The sequence below is a fragment of the Centruroides sculpturatus genome, unplaced genomic scaffold, assembly GCF_000671375.1.
Source record: "Centruroides sculpturatus isolate CEXI.00-Female unplaced genomic scaffold, Cexi_2.0 scaffold93, whole genome shotgun sequence".
Taxonomy (NCBI): Eukaryota; Metazoa; Arthropoda; class Arachnida; order Scorpiones; family Buthidae; genus Centruroides; species Centruroides sculpturatus.
Window position 1 is genome coordinate 1,090,809 of NW_019384297.1, and position 18,057 is coordinate 1,108,865.

At 28.3% G+C, this 18,057-nt stretch overlaps 1 protein-coding gene across 1 annotated transcript in view; it reads left to right on the plus strand.

Moving 5' to 3' along the window:
* LOC111626345 (protein KRI1 homolog) overlaps positions 1-18,057 on the plus strand; it is a 47,760-nt gene that overhangs the window by 17,300 nt on the left and 12,403 nt on the right. The window contains exons 7-8 of the mRNA XM_023369719.1: positions 6,223-6,456; positions 14,105-14,269. Of these exons, the coding sequence (XP_023225487.1) occupies positions 6,223-6,456; positions 14,105-14,269 (399 nt within the window). The remainder of the gene's footprint in view (positions 1-6,222; positions 6,457-14,104; positions 14,270-18,057) is intronic.

The window sequence follows — 18,057 nt, forward strand, 5'->3', positions numbered from 1 at the left end:
GGCCCTGTATAGTTTATCTTATTAATTAATTTTAACTAATAATATTGTCCTGTTGGTTCAACATTTTTAATGTTTTCTTTTAACTTTCAACTCAGGAACTAAGATTTCGTAAAGATCAGTTCTTTATTGAAAATAGTTTAATTTAATTTATAAGTTTTACAAAACAGATTATAATTTAAGGCACTTTTTCTTCAATATGCATTTTGTATAGAATGTCTATCATTAGTAGCTTGTGCATTTAGTGCCTATAAAATACATGATAGAATTACAATCTAAAATTTTTCTAAAACCCTAAATTAAAACATAAACAAATTTATATATTCATATTGTGAATTGTCTTCAGAAAATTTAAGTGTTTACATACTCAGGGTCTGTGCAGACCTGGAAAGTCAAGGAAAATCAGGAAGAGTTAGAGAATAAGATTTTTAATGGAAAAAGTCAGGGAATGTGCAAATATGATGGAACCTGTTTGTTTCTCTCTCTTCTTTTTGATTTGAACACACCTTTAAATTTGGTTCAGCATAGGTGTACAAAAATTGAAGTGACCAAACATAAGTGCAACAAATCTTGCCATTTATCTCATAAACTATAAATAATAATCTAATAATTTAAATTTTGTTGAATGGAAGGTTTATATCTGTAATTAAAATGGTAGAGAGTAGGGCATAGTGGTTGTGTGTGAACACCAAAAATGGCAGTGCAGTGTTTGGGCAGTGAAATTTTGGATGACAAAGAGATAGGATTTTGAAATTGGTTTAGATTTGCACAGAATGACAAGATCTACAATATTATTTAGCAATAATTACTAATAAAATAGAATTTGTAAACTTACAAGCCAATAACTGTGCAAGTCAAAGAAAATTTTCATAATGTCAAAGAATTTCAAAAGAAATATACATTTCTTACATTTCTGTTCAAATCATTGGAAAGAAAAATTTAAAAGGAATAAAAAAAGCCCAAAATTACTAATGCTGAATGATGCAGATCATATAAAGTGTAAGAAAACTGAGCACATCAACTCCGATGCAAATATTTTTCATGTGGTGCCACCTAAACTGATAGATATTGACTTGGAATGTGATAACCAGCAAGATGATGTTTGTTTAAATCTTATTCTTCCTCTAATAACACACAGACAGATTTATGTCTTAAACAATTGTGATTATATCCTGTACACAACCTTCCAATTTTTTTGACTTACATGACATTTGGTTAACTCATTGCAGTCAGTTGATGCCATGGGAGGCAAAGAACTGTCAGTCAGCTTAATGATATTATGTACAGGATATTTTGAACTAGCATGGTGGACCTCACACAATTTGTGTTTTTATTTGTTGTATTCTTCTCTGCTGGCCATATACAGTACATGGAGATGATCCTACCAATTTTTTGACAGATTGATGATCTATGTGTCTTCTCTCTAACTGCAAATTTCCATCTTCAGATGACGTGCGGAATTTCACAAGTATAACGAAATATTGCCATAGAGTTAAAATCAGATTTTTTAAAAACACCATCGACAATGATCTGCTTTCCTGCCAAAATTCCACTGCTCAATCAGTTTCAGGAAGAGATAGGAAGAAATGTAATGACCTTGAATGAGTCTGTGCTGAACCAAAAATAGCACGTGATAAGGTATTTTTCCCTCTCACGGAGTGCACAATTTTTTTCTGTTTAAATTATTTTGAATTTACTGCCTCCTCACTTTGAGAAAATTCTATTTTACAATGCAATGCAAGTGTTTTTCTTATTTAAATAAAATGTATGAATTAATTTAAATTAAATCACAAAATTATTTTATATGATATAGAAATGATGTAGCTAATTACATAATTGATTTTACGTGAAGTTTTTCATTTTTTATAAGTGAATAAAGTGTTCTTTAATAAAAGAAATTATATAATTGTGTGCAAAATGGGCTTAAATAGACTTGGCCAAATATTACATAATGGAAAGGGAAAATGCAGAGACATTAATAAGTCAGAATAATGTCATAATTGGTCAGAGAATTACCTGTACTGACTTTGCATACTGGTTATATGAAACCAAAATTGTGGAATAAATCTATAATAATTTAATTAATTTTTAACAAAATTTGTAAAATTAAAGATCACATGGAATATAAAACAGAGACAAAACACTACCAACATAAATTCATCAATCAGGAAAATTCTTATCAACATAGAATTAAATACCCAATTTGGCATCAAAACCTTTCCTTTTTTGTATGTAGAAATTATTTATCTTTAAGGTTTAATATGAACAGTTCAAAGAATATTTCAGCTTGCTTTTAAGAAATTTTGGATTTTTGTAAAAAAACTATACTTATGGTTTTTTCCTCTGATGGTATGTTTCCATGTCATCACAAACATTTTCAACAATAATTCAATATTATTCAAGAATTATTATAATATTACACTATGCATATCATACCATCTTTTGATTTACAAGAAATTGTTCCATATTTTTATACTGAGCATATGATATTTTTATTTAAATTATTTTTGTTTTGGTTATAAAATATCTTTTCTTAAATTTCTTGCAATGAGTTATCTTTTTTGTAGCTTAAAATTCTTACATTATTTTCTTCTACAATATGTCAAAAAATATTTCTTGTCCTTGCAATGTTTCTGTTTTAAAACCCTTGAATTTTTTTAATTCTAAACAATAAATAAATAAATTTTATTGAATATTTTTATAGTAGTGTACAATCAAAGAAACCACAGGAAGAAAATCATTTTTTAGGTTTTCCTGCAATGCTTTAGATGTTTATAAGCAAAATTTAAAGATTAAAAATAGTAATAAATTACATTGATATATAGTTTTCTAACACTTCGTGAATTAAATTAGGCTAAGCTTTTTAGTAACAAACAAAAAAATTATATCTCAAAAAAGAATCACCCTCTGATGTTTTTCTCTTGTTTCAGAGTTTGAGACAAAATACTACAGATTAATATCTACAGTAGAGCATCGATTATCCGACTCAATTTGGGAGTGGGGTTGGTCGGATAATTGAAAAGACGAATAACCGAAAAGTATGAAAAAATCCATTATTAGTGTAGTATATTATTATATCCCGTGTAATTACTATATTAATATATTAGTATATTGCTATTAACCTACTTCGCGTTGAATTTTCCTCCATGTTAAGCCTATCAAATTTTTTTTAAAATAATAATCGTCGCTATTGTATCATTAAAAATTAGAAAATTAAGCCTCATTTAAATACTGGCTCCCTTTCATAGTCGATCCAGTGTTGCCAGCTAAAACACACAAAAATAATATTAAAGTAGCCAAGACATAGCCAAATATTGTAGCACCACATCACTAGCGGACATTTGAATTTGCCGACTAGAACGTGGTCGGTTAACTGAGGTGACGGTTAATCGGGGGTCGGATAATTGATGCTCTACTGTACTTTATGAAACCTCTTTGGTTTTAAGGACTGCATTAACTCTTATTGGCATGTATTCTATAAGTCTTGCAGTTACATTGTTATAAATTTTGGACCATTCTTTCTTACCCTTTATCTTCTTTCTTTGGAGCCAGATGTAATAATCTTAGTGAGTGCTTGTGATTACTCTCTTGTTAAAAATATATTTCTTTCCAGGATGCAGTTTATGAATTGGAGGAATATGCTTCTCCATGATCTCACGGCAGAGTTCTTTCTTTATGATACTACAGTAGAGCATTGTTTATCTGAATCAATTGGGACTGGGATTGTTTGGATAACCAATTATGTACGAAAAAATATATTAACGTATCCCATATTGAAATTTTTCTTCATTGTGTGTCGCTTCGTGTTGAATTTTTGTTGATGTTAAGCCTAACGAAAATTTTTATAATAATAATCATGGCTATTGTATCATTAAAAATTATTTCTTTATTTTCTACAAACAACATAAATATATTGAAAAATATAAAAACAAAAAAAAAAACTTTAGAAGTTAATCTAGTATCAAAAACGTTCAATTCAGCACGACACACAGTCCTCAGAAAAACACTATACAAAAGTGCCAGTGCTGCCAGCTAAAACACACACACACCAACAAAAAAATATTGGAATAGCCTAAGACATAGCCAAAGGTTGCAGCGCCACAGCGCTAGCGGAAATTTAAATTTGCCAACTGGAACGCTTTTGGTTGACCAGCTTTCGGATAAACAATGCTCTACTGTATTGATAAATTCAAGATTTCCTATACTTCACCAAGACATACAGTCCCAAATCATTTTGCTACTCCCTCCATGTTTATTATATAATTTTGACATGATTTTTCAAGGCTTCTCCCATGTGCCTCCAAACTCTGAAAATTTTATTTGGTTCAAGAAAAGATTCACTTTGATCTTATTTGAATACAAAACTTGTTTTCAGTAATTCACAGTGAAGTTTTGATATTACTTTGCCGATGCTAAGCATTACTTCACATGCACCTTTAAAAGCAGCAGCTTTTTTCTAGCATAACAAACTTGTTAGCATAGTTTCTAGCATGACAAAATTATGCAATTGATTTCTGATTGTTTGATTCATACATGTATTTGTTGGTAAAATATTATTTAATTTTGGAGCTGATAAAAATGGATTTTTCTTTGCTTCTTGTAGCATTTTTCTGTAAACTGAAGTTTTCATTGCCATCAAGAGATTGGTAAATTGACACAGTTCCTTAAGTAATGCTGTAATAAAGCTAATTTAAATTGGCTTTATATATTTATATTTATATATTTCCTTAAGTTTGGAAGAAGTTCTTTTTCTTTTTAGGTTCCTTGGGAAAGGTTCTTTTTCACATTATTTATAATAGTGTTCATATGAACACTATTTAACTGATGTATTTTTTGTACATTAATGTAATTTTGTTAGTTGAATAACTTTTTCTTTTGTGATAGCCTATTTCTACCTATCTGCATAAAATAATTTTGGTTAGTTCAAAATCTTAAAGCCAATATTAGATTCTACTTCTACTATACCTTAGTATAATTTTTTAAAATGTTAGTAAATTTATTTTCTTATACAGCATTTATGCAATTTTTTACAGGATGTGATTCTTTCTTTGACATAGGAATCTACATTTGCAAATTAAAAAATTAATCCTTTCTAAATTTATTGAGGTTAGAAAGTTATTTTAATATATTGATCATCTATAGTTTCTTTGCTTTGTACTTTTTCTGTCCTTATGCCAGTTAGTTGATTTGCATAAAAATATTCAGTTTTTACTCAGCAATGTAAGGAAAGAAACTTTTTTGACATGCTATATTTTATCACCATTGCTTGTGTAATGATTGTAAAAAATACATTGGTATATTGTATTTTAAATATGTAAGATGTTCTTTTAACTGTACTTTTAACTTTGGTTTTGTTTCAGCAATATAATAATTTGTGTTAGAATAAACTACTACTACTACTAAATTTTTTTATCCTACATTATTTTTATTTCCTTTCTTTTCATTTTATTTTCTATTTTATCTTGGGTGGGTACTAAGATAATGTTGTATTCAACACAAAAAGTAATTTATATGTCTACAGTTTTTTTTCAAATTGCAGCCCGATGACATATTTAGTTAAAAGGAAGATTTTCTGTAATTATAAATGCCTAAATTTGCTGAAGATAATCCAAAATATGGTTATATAAATTTGCTAAAGTGTAATTTTAGTTTTAATTTAGGGTTTTAGAAAAATTTTAGATTGTAATTCTATTGTGTATTTTATAGGCACTAAATACACAATGAAGGGCATTATATCCAAAAATGCATATTGCAGAGAAGTGCCTTTTATTTTTTTTGTAAAACTTATGAATTAAATTAAATTATTTTCAATAAAGAACTGCTCTGTAAGACAACATCTTAGTTCCTGAGTTGAAAGTTAAAAAAATAATAACACTAAAATATATTTTATTATTTGCATGTTTATAACATTTGGTATTGGGTATAACCCCATAGGCTTCGGACCATTGTATTTACAAATCAATATGAGAAACTTGAGTTGTGCACAATAATAAAACAGTGAAACAAATTGGAACATCATTGTTTTGGTTGAAAATGCTCAAAAACTACTATTTTAAAATTATTATTTTATTTATAAAATATAATTGTTATTTTTGTATGTTAAATGAGATTTAGTAATGAAGAATGTTTAGTGTATGAAGGTTAAAACAGTTGAGAAAGCATTTTTAATACATTTTAATTCAATCAAATTTTAAATTTATTATAACATTGTTTTTTATTTCACAGAAATTTCTTCATAATTATTGGAATAATCCTGATTTAAATTCAGATGAAGTATTTTTGAAAGACTTTTTATTAAATAAAAAATATATGGATAAAGGTGATTTAAAAACATCATTAATTGATGATCCTAATATGGAAGACGAAGAAAATCTTAGTGAAGATGAAAAAATACTTGATCAACAAGAAACATTTGAACATAAATTTAATTTTAGATTTGAAGAACCTGATCCAGAGTTTGTAAGTTTAAAATATAATAGTTTTTTTTATTATTAAGTAAATTTAACTATTCATAAAGTTTTTCACTTACAAATACCAGTGGTGTGCCGTCATTGGAAGTGGTGGAAGTGCCACTTCCCTTGTATTTTCAAAAAAATAAATACATATTAATTTTAATTATATGAAAATAATCGCACAATGTTTTATTATAACTGCATTATGTATCTTATTACAAATTTCTATACTACATGTGAAAAAAAAAAAGATAAGATTGCTATTGTATATTTGAATATTAGTGGTGGAGTGGAAGCGCTGTATTGTCAACTTCCAAACAGCCAGATTTGCACACGCACTTTACAGATCACCAACCTCACCCGGTTTAGCTGGTGGAAGCCTAGGACCTTGGATGGATGCTACACGTATACAGCATCCAGTTCTATCCATGACCAGTTCTGGGCTATTAGCCGCCTGCCCACTAAATATTTGGCCGCCCTCACCCGATTATGTGAATCATGAGTAGATTTATAACTTAACCCGAACGATAATAATTTATTGGTATGATGTTTTTATGATAGTTCTGTTAGTTGATAGGAGTTTAAAAAAATCCATTAAAATATTTGATATTTTTATTCCACTCTCTCATTTTATATTACTTACGGATTTCAATGTTAAACCGGTGATATTACGATTTTGTATGTCCCATCTATAAGGGAATGCAGAAAAATCGTGTACAATTCTTGTACAATGTTAAAAAATTAACTGTTACTTTGGTAGCATAATTTACAACTAAATTTAATGAATGAGATGCACGAGGTACAGAAAAAGCTCTAGAATTTATTTTCCTTAAATTTACGATTTGTATATCCGTTGTCATAAAAATTTGTCTTTCCACTTTTTTTCCCAAGACTACAAATATTCATGTATAAAGTAAACGGTTTCAACTTATTTCTACTTAAGTAGTAGTTAAATAATTAAGCGATTAGGGAATTGGGGACACAAATAAAACCCTACTGAAAGAGCTGGAATTTTACTTAAACAAAAGCTTAACTGAGTACAGTGTGGACTGATTTCTTCGTAATATTAGATGTAATAAAGACAGAAATTTTTCCAGTTCAATGAGAGTGACCGAAAAGTATATTTTGGAAATTTCCGTGGACACCTGTTCCTAAAATGAATTAGAAAACAAATGACTATTAAGTTTAACATATGTATATTTTTACATCTAAGGTGAGAAACGTTTAAAATTTACAACAACCCTGTCGCATCCTTTGAGGTAAACTAGTGATGCGACAAAAGAGGCATTTGACATTAACCAGTATCGGCACCCTCGGGATTTAGCATGCATGCACGCACTGCACACATACCAAGACTGTCTCTGATTCCATTCATGAGCCACTGGTAGGGAGCAATTTTAACTAAGTGGATTGTTTTAATATTTAAAAAGTAAAGAATATTTTATGTTATTTTTATGTACGTTTCTTCACAAAACTTTATTTAATTATAATTTTCTTTAAAAGTATATTCATACAATTGAATATTTTGTACCAGGTATGTATAATTGTATATCGATCACACATTTTATTTTAACAAGTAAGTTTTTATAATTTTATTTTTAATTTTAGCCCTTATATTATGCCTAGTGATTTAGGCTAGGACTCCACTACCGTAAAAACGGCGTAAAATCCCCTCGCCGTAAAAGCTTTTAATCACGTGACCTATTTGCGTTTGCGCTCGGATTACGGTGGAGGTCCGGCTAGCGCGAAGTTTTTACGGCGACGGTGCTGCTCCAAGTGTCGAAAGTAAATACTTCTTCGCACGTGAATTGGTAGAAACGGAAGATGGTTGTTTACGTGATATATCGATATAAAGACAACGATTATATTCTACGAGTATTTTCTGTACTATAATTACAAATGTAGTAAAAATAATATCGTTACTTTCATATACTAACTTTTATTATCGTATTATTAAGATAATATACAGCACTTATAAGCTTAGCTTTTTTATTATATACGCCTCTAAATTGAAGGATTTCCTTTGATATCCATTATTATAATCGAGTTACCTCTTGTCGTAGATACACGAATACTTTCGGATGTTTTCGATATATCTTTCTGGATCTATTCTACAGTAGCCACGAGGGCACGTACACAAAAGCTCGTTTTCCGCCATTTTAGCTTCGTGTTGCGATGACGTAGTTCCACTGACTTCTGATTGGTTGAAGGTACCGTTTTACGGTCGTAATCCTGTCGAAAGTTGAACATAGCTCAACTCGCTTTTACGCTGGTTTTACGGCCTGCTCAAGCGTAAGATATCAGGGTCACGTGGTTAAAAGCTTTTACGTCGAGGGGTTTTTACGTTGTTTTTACGGTAGTGGAGTCCTAGCCTTATAATGTAATTGTGATATTGAAAATTTATTTTTAAAAAGTTTTGGCTCGAGACCATATAATGAAAAAAGAAAACATTATTAAAAGAGAAAGACCAATGCCTAAATTAAGTATAAATACGTCAACAAAAAAATTTGTTCGACATTTTCACAATAAAATTTATGAAGATATAAAATGGCTTTGTGGATGCATAAAAATGCAAAAATTGTTTTCTTGGCCTTGCCTATTATTTTCAAATGAAATTAGTGTGTGGAATAAGAATGGCTTTGACGATTTAAATAATTTTAGTAAAGCTGCAAAAGACACGAAAATCGTAAATCTTGCATCGATTCTTTTGTAAAATTGAAGCAATTTGGAAATCAAAATAGAATAGCATTTAACATTAGTACACAATATAAAAATAAATATTGAAAATTATAACAAGATAGTTATGGCTAATAGATATATTATAATTAAATTAGTAGATGTTATCAAAGCAAGAATTGGCATTTAGAGGGCATAGAATCTATTAAATCTAATATAACAGAGTTAATTATATTGAACTTGCTTATTTATTAAGTGCATNAAAATTTATGAAGATATAAAATGGCTTTGTGGATGCATAAAAATGCAAAAATTGTTTTCTTGGCCTTGCCTATTATTTTCAAATGAAATTAGTGTGTGGAATAAGAATGGCTTTGACGATTTAAATAATTTTAGTAAAGCTGCAAAAGACACGAAAATCGTAAATCTTGCATCGATTCTTTTGTAAAATTGAAGCAATTTGGAAATCAAAATAGAATAGCATTTAACATTAGTACACAATATAAAAATAAATATTGAAAATTATAACAAGATAGTTATGGCTAATAGATATATTATAATTAAATTAGTAGATGTTATCAAAGCAAGAATTGGCATTTAGAGGGCATAGAATCTATTAAATCTAATATAACAGAGTTAATTATATTGAACTTGCTTATTTATTAAGTGCATTAGATAATCTATTAATTAAAAATGCATTTAGAGAAGTCTATGGTTTTTACTGGCTTATCGAACAAACGAATAAAAATGGACTCTAGACCATCGCTGACTGATTGCCCCTGGAAGTTGGCTTCTTACAGAAGCACAGCTTTCCTATCATCAAATGTCACAGCACACCACTGACAAATACTAATCTATAAAAAAGTAAAATACTCCTGTTGCTTTACTAATAAAAAAATCTTAAAATAAATCTAATATTTGCAGGTGAATATAGCATCCATCATGATATTTGAATATATTATTTAATATTTAAGACAAAATTTGGGTTATTTTGTTCAGTAAATTATTATAAATTGAAAAGGATGAAAGTAATGTAGTGCTAACTATCATTAACATTACAACTTCATCTTCTGGCAATTTGTTCTCTTTTCCTGAGGAAGATGAAACAATAATTCTATCAAAAATACTTGCAGATATATCTTTAATTTATATATTTTGTGTACATTTTAAGTTAATTTTGGAAAATGAACGTAGAAAAAAAATAGTTCTTTAATTTTAGATATCATTAGTATTTTAATTTTGTCATAATTTTGAAATGTTTTCAATTTTGTAACTTGATGGTCTAGAAAATGACAATTATTTATTACTACAATGAAATTTTAGATTAGCCTATATGTAATAAAAAATGATTATGATTTATAATTTTTGTCATGCATTGAAATCAAAATATATTAAAGTTGTGAAATGGAGTTTTGTACTGTATTATATTTTATTTCTTCAATTATTACATGTGAAAAAATTACAAATTATGTATGTGTATGTATATATATATAATGATTTAATCATTTTCAGAAGAAATTTGAACATCCTTAAACAGTGTTATTTAAAATTTGAATATTTAATAATAAAATATCAATATTGTTACATAATACTAAACATTGAATACTAGATTGTTGTTTATATAATTTATTACAGTAGAACGTCGTTTATCCGAAGGTCGGTTATCCGAAGGAATTCCAGTCGACAAATTTAAATTTTCGCCAGTGCTGTGGCGCTGCAATCTTTGGCTATGTCTTGGGCAACTCAAATATTTTACATTTTTCATACTAAATTAACTTCTGAAGTATAATTTTTTATTGTTTTTATATTTTTCAATATATTTATTTTGTTTGTACAAAATAAAAAAATAATTTTTAACGATACAATAGTCTTCGTTAGGCTTAACATCGACGAAAATTCAACGCGAAGCNATCTACAGTTGAAAGACATCGATCTGCTTTTCATAGTTTACGTGCCAAATTTAATAGTTTAACACAGTCGAAATATATACATATATATACAAAATATATAGGCCTATATATATATATTTTTTTTTTTCTATTGCATTTAATTGAATTTTGTAAAATAATATTCATCTCAGTATCTGTTCTTAGTGATATGTTTGTTTGTAATTATATGGCATTGAAATTAGCTTAGTTATTAGCTATCTAATCTAAGCAGATTAATTAGAAGTTTGATGAATCTTCAAATGCAACTATTTGAATATTTATATAATAATACAGACAAATTTTGAAATTTGCAAAAAATTAAATTTAATCTAAATATATGTGGAAAGATATTTATAAATTATTAACATAGCAGTCTAATTGTTGTTTAAAAATTGTAAACTAAATAAGTAAAATGGCAAAATCATATTTGGGACAAGACTGTCTCTGAGACAGAATCACTTTGATGCTCCAGGCCCTTCAAATAGGACATCTATTATATTTACCTTTAAATAACGGATGCCATTGTCCATAACCAATATTAATATACTTTAAACTAATAAATTTCTGCATTGAAATGATATTACTGGTGTTATTAAAACAGTAAATTTTATTGTTTTTAATACTGTATTTTTAGTGATTAACACTAAATTAAATGCATTCAGAATGTAAGTATAATTACTAATGTCATTAGTTTTAAAATTTTGACTAATCAAAGGAAAACATTCTTGTTTAAAAACTGAAATTACAAACACACTTTAGTACTATTGCACAAAAACTAATGTTTTTGACAAAATTTAGGCTTTATGTTTCTATATTTATAGCCTTGAAGATGATTATAGATTGAAACAAAAAATATTACTTTATTGAAATAAATTTTACTGAAGAAAGATATGCTTGTGCTTTTTAGTAGATGCTCAAATATTTTAGTAAACAATAAACTTTAACTTTAGGAAATTATACATTATCAAATATAAACAAATAAATAAAAATAAAAAATTATTATTATGTGCTTTCTTACTATTATCAAAGATGTAGCAACCAGTAAAAGTATTGCAGTTTCTTGAATACAGTAAAACTTCCCTAACTTGAAGCTCCAAGGGGCAGGAAAAAAGTTAGAGAACAATAGAGTAAAAAATACCCATTCTGAATAGATTTGTATTTTTACCACAGGTAAAAATACAAATCTATTCAGTAAGGAATCTTTGATAAGTAATCTTTGATAGCTTTTTTTGTTTTAAACAGCCCATGTAATAACTTTCAGCAAAATGTTTAGTGTAACTAATGGAATCGAACAGTTTTGCAGGTACTATACATCTTGTTAAGATAAAGCAAGAGGAAGTTTCACTTTGAACTGGAACATTATCTAAAAATTGGTGTTGGAGAGTAGATACCTCTAACTGTCTGAAAATTTCATGGAATCCAATAATTAGGATCATTTTGGATAGAACATATATTAAAATTTAAGTCAGGGAAGTTGAAAGTAACATAAATCAGTGTCAGGGGACCATGAAAAACTTTGACTTGGAGAAAATTCAAGTTGGAGACACTAAATCCCTATGCTGATTGAGATCTACCAAGTGTTTCGTTTTCTTTGAGTTAATACTCAAGTTACAGACATTTGAGTTGGAGAAGTTTAACTGTATTTAACATAGCTGGCAGTATGCTTTGACAGTTGATGCCTCATGGTGCCAAAACTCAACTTTGATTTGTAGTAAGTAATTGAAAATGAAAAACAAAAATTTTGTTTTAGATAATAAACATATTTAGATTGATGATCTTTTAAATTTTTTCCTGCAAACTTCATTGTCACAGATGGGTTAAATGGCACTATAATTGAAATGGTTTCTTTCTGTACCATTTGTGTCATGAGTATCTGACACAAAAATGATTTTAAAACTACTATAGTTTTCCATGCATATTTTGGTTCAACAATATGTGTAGTTTGTTCTATGTTTAAAAGTTTCAGGTTCAGTTTCAAAACTTTCAGTTTGTAAATGTTTTAGTATTTTTTTCAGAACTTTTATTTTTGCTCTTTGAAAGAAAGTAATTTAAAATAAAAGTTTTATTTTATGCAAAATATTTACAAATTTTTAAAAATACATTTTAGTAACAACTGCAAAATTACTACAATAAATGTATAGAAAAGAAACATATAGGAGTAGTTGTCTAGTATGTAGCAGGCTAAAACAGCCATTAATTTTTTCTCTGGTGCCAGTCACTTCATAAGAAACATTTACTCTTGGCCTTAGTAAAGTTTATATTTCATGACTTGTCTTAAAGTTAAATTTTAGCCCATGCATCTGAATCTAAAGCACCTAGACAAAGCAATGATTTGACCATCAATGGTGCAAATAGCAGCCAACATATTAATATATGAGTATGTATATTAGAGTTACAATACAACTTTTTTATTTTGAAAACAATATTAAAGAATTTCAGTTTTTCTTATTGTTAGTATCAAAGAATTTAAGTTTAGGATTTCTTTTTCAGTAATTCATTTGCATTATATATACATATAAACACAACTTGGATTTAGTTTAAATGTCTAAATCTTTGAAAGATTGTTATAATCTTTGTTTAATTTACAAAATTCTAAAATTGGAATTTGAAATGGAAATGGTATAAAATGTCTTATGCTGAAAAATTACCTGTTTTTCTAATATATAGTATTTACTTCTCAAAATGAAATTATTTTAAAACAAAGACTAAAAATTTTATTATTTTCTCTTTTGGCTTTTCAGAATTCAAATTTATGTTAATGTCATAGAAATTTTAATTTATTAATTATTGAAACTAAAAGATAATTTTCCAAAATTGTCATGTAAACTCACTAATGTAAATGTACTGTACATATACAAAAGTTACTTTATAATATGATATATTTACAATGTTCTATTAATATTTCTAAACATAATTTATGTAAATATATTTTTATACAATATTTATAGAATATTTTACTTTTCATATTTTTGAATTTTTCATTCAATTAAAATTATTTTCAGTTAACTGTGAATTAAATTAATAACAAATTTAAATAAATTTTAGGAAAAACTTAAGAAAAAAGAAGAATTAATGCGTTTGAAAGCTCTTAAACGTAAAGAAATTGAAGAAAAATTAGAGAAATTAAAAGAGATTACTGGAAACTCAAAAATGGCTTTTGAAGATTTGGACTTTGATTCAGATTTTGATCCTGATAAATATGATGAAAACATGCAGGTTAATAAATATTTGAAAATTTTTCTTTTTTTTTTTTCAATCTTTCATATATCTTAATCTTCAAGAATTTATCAACTAAGAATATAAAAAATATTAATCTGTAATAATTTCTACTTTACCTATAGTTTATTTTTGCACTTAAGATTACTTCTGATCATTATTAAATTTATTTCATTAAATTGTTATTTTTGTAATTATAATAATACAAAATATTACTACATTTCTTGAAGCTTTATTAATTTTATTTTATTTTAAAATAAATAAATACAGTAAAACCTACATTAATGGGCACTTCCAAAAAACAGATACCTCTACTTGAAAGACATTTTTACAATCCTCGGGCCCTTCAAATAGGACATCTATTATATTTACCTCTAAATAATGGATGCCATCGTCCATAACCAATCTTATGAAAACACACTGTCATGCCTTCAATATTCCAAAAGAATTAATTACATACGAAATATTTTAAAATAAAAACAAAGAATTGGTTCAAATTCTCTTTTAGATGACAAATTTTGACCATAGGCATCAAATAAAGACTGACTTAAAATTGGAATAGGGGAGAAGGGTGGGTATGAGAATTGGAACAATATTCTTTATCTGTTAGAGAAGTTTAGCCTGGTTAAGTTGTCAATCAACATTTATTGTTATACATATTGATGTTATACTTCTATCTTCTTGTTGTAATTAAGCTTATGATACCAAAAAACTATAAACTTTTCTGAAGTTATTCATTCATTCAATAAGAACCGTAGTATAGTAGTAATGAAAAAGAAACTTAAGATCATAAATTTGAGAATACCGAATATCTTCCACACTTTAAACTGGTTGGCAAATTGCCTTCATAGCATGATCTTTGAACTTTCACCAAACAAACTCTGTTGTCATAACTGTTTTAAGAGCTTTATGTGGCTAAAATGTAATTCTTAATAAATCAGTTACTGAAAAAAGCAAAATTGTTCAAAAACATACTTGATAACCCTGAATTGATTTTTATTAGTTGCTTAGATCATAAATGACATTATAAATTAAAAATTCTGAATATATTTACCACCCCTTGAAGTGGATAGCAAATCACCTTAGTAGGGAGTTGAGGCTGAAGTTCAAACTTTAAACTTGTATGGCAAACAGAAGTACATGTTTGACATTTGAACTCCAAGTAAAACACGTTGTGCCACATGTTCATGTCGCACACTGATTCATTGGATATTGTTGAAAAATGGCAGAAACGTTTAAGAACGACGAAGATTACCAGCATATATAAATAAACAAATTAAACTATTGAAAAATATTTAGAGGATGTTTAATAATACTAAATAATTATTTTTGACTTTAATTAGCATCGTGTCTCCTCCTGTATGATATAATAGTAAGACAATTTCAATGTGTTTTGCTTGTTCTCATGACATACTTTTGTTGAGGGAAGTAGTGATTTATATAAATCTGAAAGCAGCTCAGAAAGTTATTTTTAGAAATCTACAAACGTATTATGCTATTGATGGTAGAAGATGCTGTGAAAGAACGAACCTACTTCTACAGAATTATTATAAGGTATTATGAACACAAATATATAAAAATTCAATAGGCACTTCAAATCACTTGCAAAAAAATTGAATAATTAAATAATTTCTGTATTAAAATCGTCTGTTTCTTTACAATGTTATTCACAAATGCTTAAATAATCATTATTTTAATAAAATACATAATTTTAACTCAAAACACAGAAAAATGCAGATGTTTCATCCAAACTTCTACTCTCCATGCTCAACATTTCAAATGCCATTGTCAAACTTTAGGATTACACTCAACATTTAACGTTAATGTTTTAGAGATGAAAACTTCAGTCGCAACCTCTCTAGTAACTTGACATTTGAATGAGATTCAATTAAAACAAGATTTTTACAGCTGATAAATAAGTAATATATTGTGTATATACAGGTAGTCCCCGTTTAACACGGGAGTTACATTCCAAAAAATTGCCGTGTTATGCGAATTTGTGTTATACGAAACAAAGAACTAGTGTGAAAAGGGGGATTGGGTTCCAAAAATTAAAAAAACATGCTGTTAAATCCTTATTTAAATCAGATTTATTATTATTTTTTTTTTTCATAGGTAAAATACTTACTTATTATTTAATTAAGTAAATAATCCTCTGGTAAAATACTTACTTATTATTTAAGTAAATATTTTACCAGAGGATTATTCATCCTATATGATGATCTCAGCTTGAGCATCATTAACTGGTAATAGTTTTTGGGTGCGTTCATTAATAGTGATCGCTCTTCAACAGGAGTGCGCTGCTGTTTGTAGGCATTTAAGAACAACGGTGAAAGAAATATGGTGGCACCCGCATTATCAATAGTATCATGATGGAGGAATCTATAATTCTAAATTGAGCTTTTAGAGGCAAAAGAAGGGTCCCAATTGTAAAATTTAACCATTAAATGGATTATTTGTTGAAAGAGCATTCAAAGTAGTCACAAAAACAATTAGAATGCTCGCATGGAGATATAAAAGAACGCACCCTTTATTACATTTCATGTTGTATGAGGGTTTTACCCAATTCCCAAACCATGTTAGAGTGAATCCATGCTATAGAAGTGCCATATTATACGGAGGTTACCTGTATTTTAATTATATATGCTACGTATACTTTTTGGTATATTCACATTCCTAACGCAAATTTGATGTTTACATAATCCATCATATTCTTCACTACAGTCGATTCCCCTATAACACGGTAGATACGTTCCAGTTTTTATGAAATCCATTTTCTACAAGCCCTTAAATACATGAGCCAATCACAGCCCAGCACATATGCAGTTTACAGACTACAGCTGTTTGAAAGGTTTTCTTCCATAAAATTAATCGATTCTAGACTAATTCGACTCAACATTTCCAAACCACGTATAATTTTTTGGGACTAATCCATATAAACTATGCTATAAACAAAAACTTGTAGGATTACTTACCGAGTGTGCACCGTTTGACGACGCCATTATTTAAGCTTGTTTTCATCGTGGAGCGGTGCATCGAATGGCACTTGCGTGCTTCCTGATAAATTATTTTTCTGCGAAAACTTTGCTGAACTTTGGAGACATCATTAAGATAAATATAATTTTTATGGACATTAAATAATAAATGGTTTTTAGTAGGTCCGCTGCTCGTTTAAACTCAATGGTTTGTACAATATCTGCTATTGGTCTAGATTCGACCAAGCCTGTCGCGACACGAGTCGGCAATGACGTTTTACTGAATTATACGAGTCTCTTTTAGCGTGTTTATATGAATACGGTCACAATTTTTTCACCATCATATAGGAATTCAAACTATATGAACCCATTTTATAGGGGGGTCTATTGTATATGATGACAAGGTTATGTGGTATATCTGCCAACATATATCTCCAAATAATGGACACTAGGGTTTCTGAAACGGGATTCCGGGATCCCGGTTGTTTTTTTAACCTGGGAAATTTTTCTTATCCCGGGAAATCCCGCAAATTTTTTAAAAATTCACTTTTTTTCTTATTTTGTGTTAAGGTTGAGGAGTTTTGCAAATAGAAAGCATAATTAACTCATTCACTGCCAGAATACATTTGTATTTATTAATTTTAAACCTACCTATTAGTTTTTTTAAATTTTTGCTCGTTATAGCATGTCACAAATGGTCAATAATCAATATATAGCTTATTTGTGGCATGACTATAAAAATTCTTTACTTGTCGGAACCTGTAATATCTGGAATAATTGTGCTTACGCTGTCTTGAGTTTTAACCATGCCCA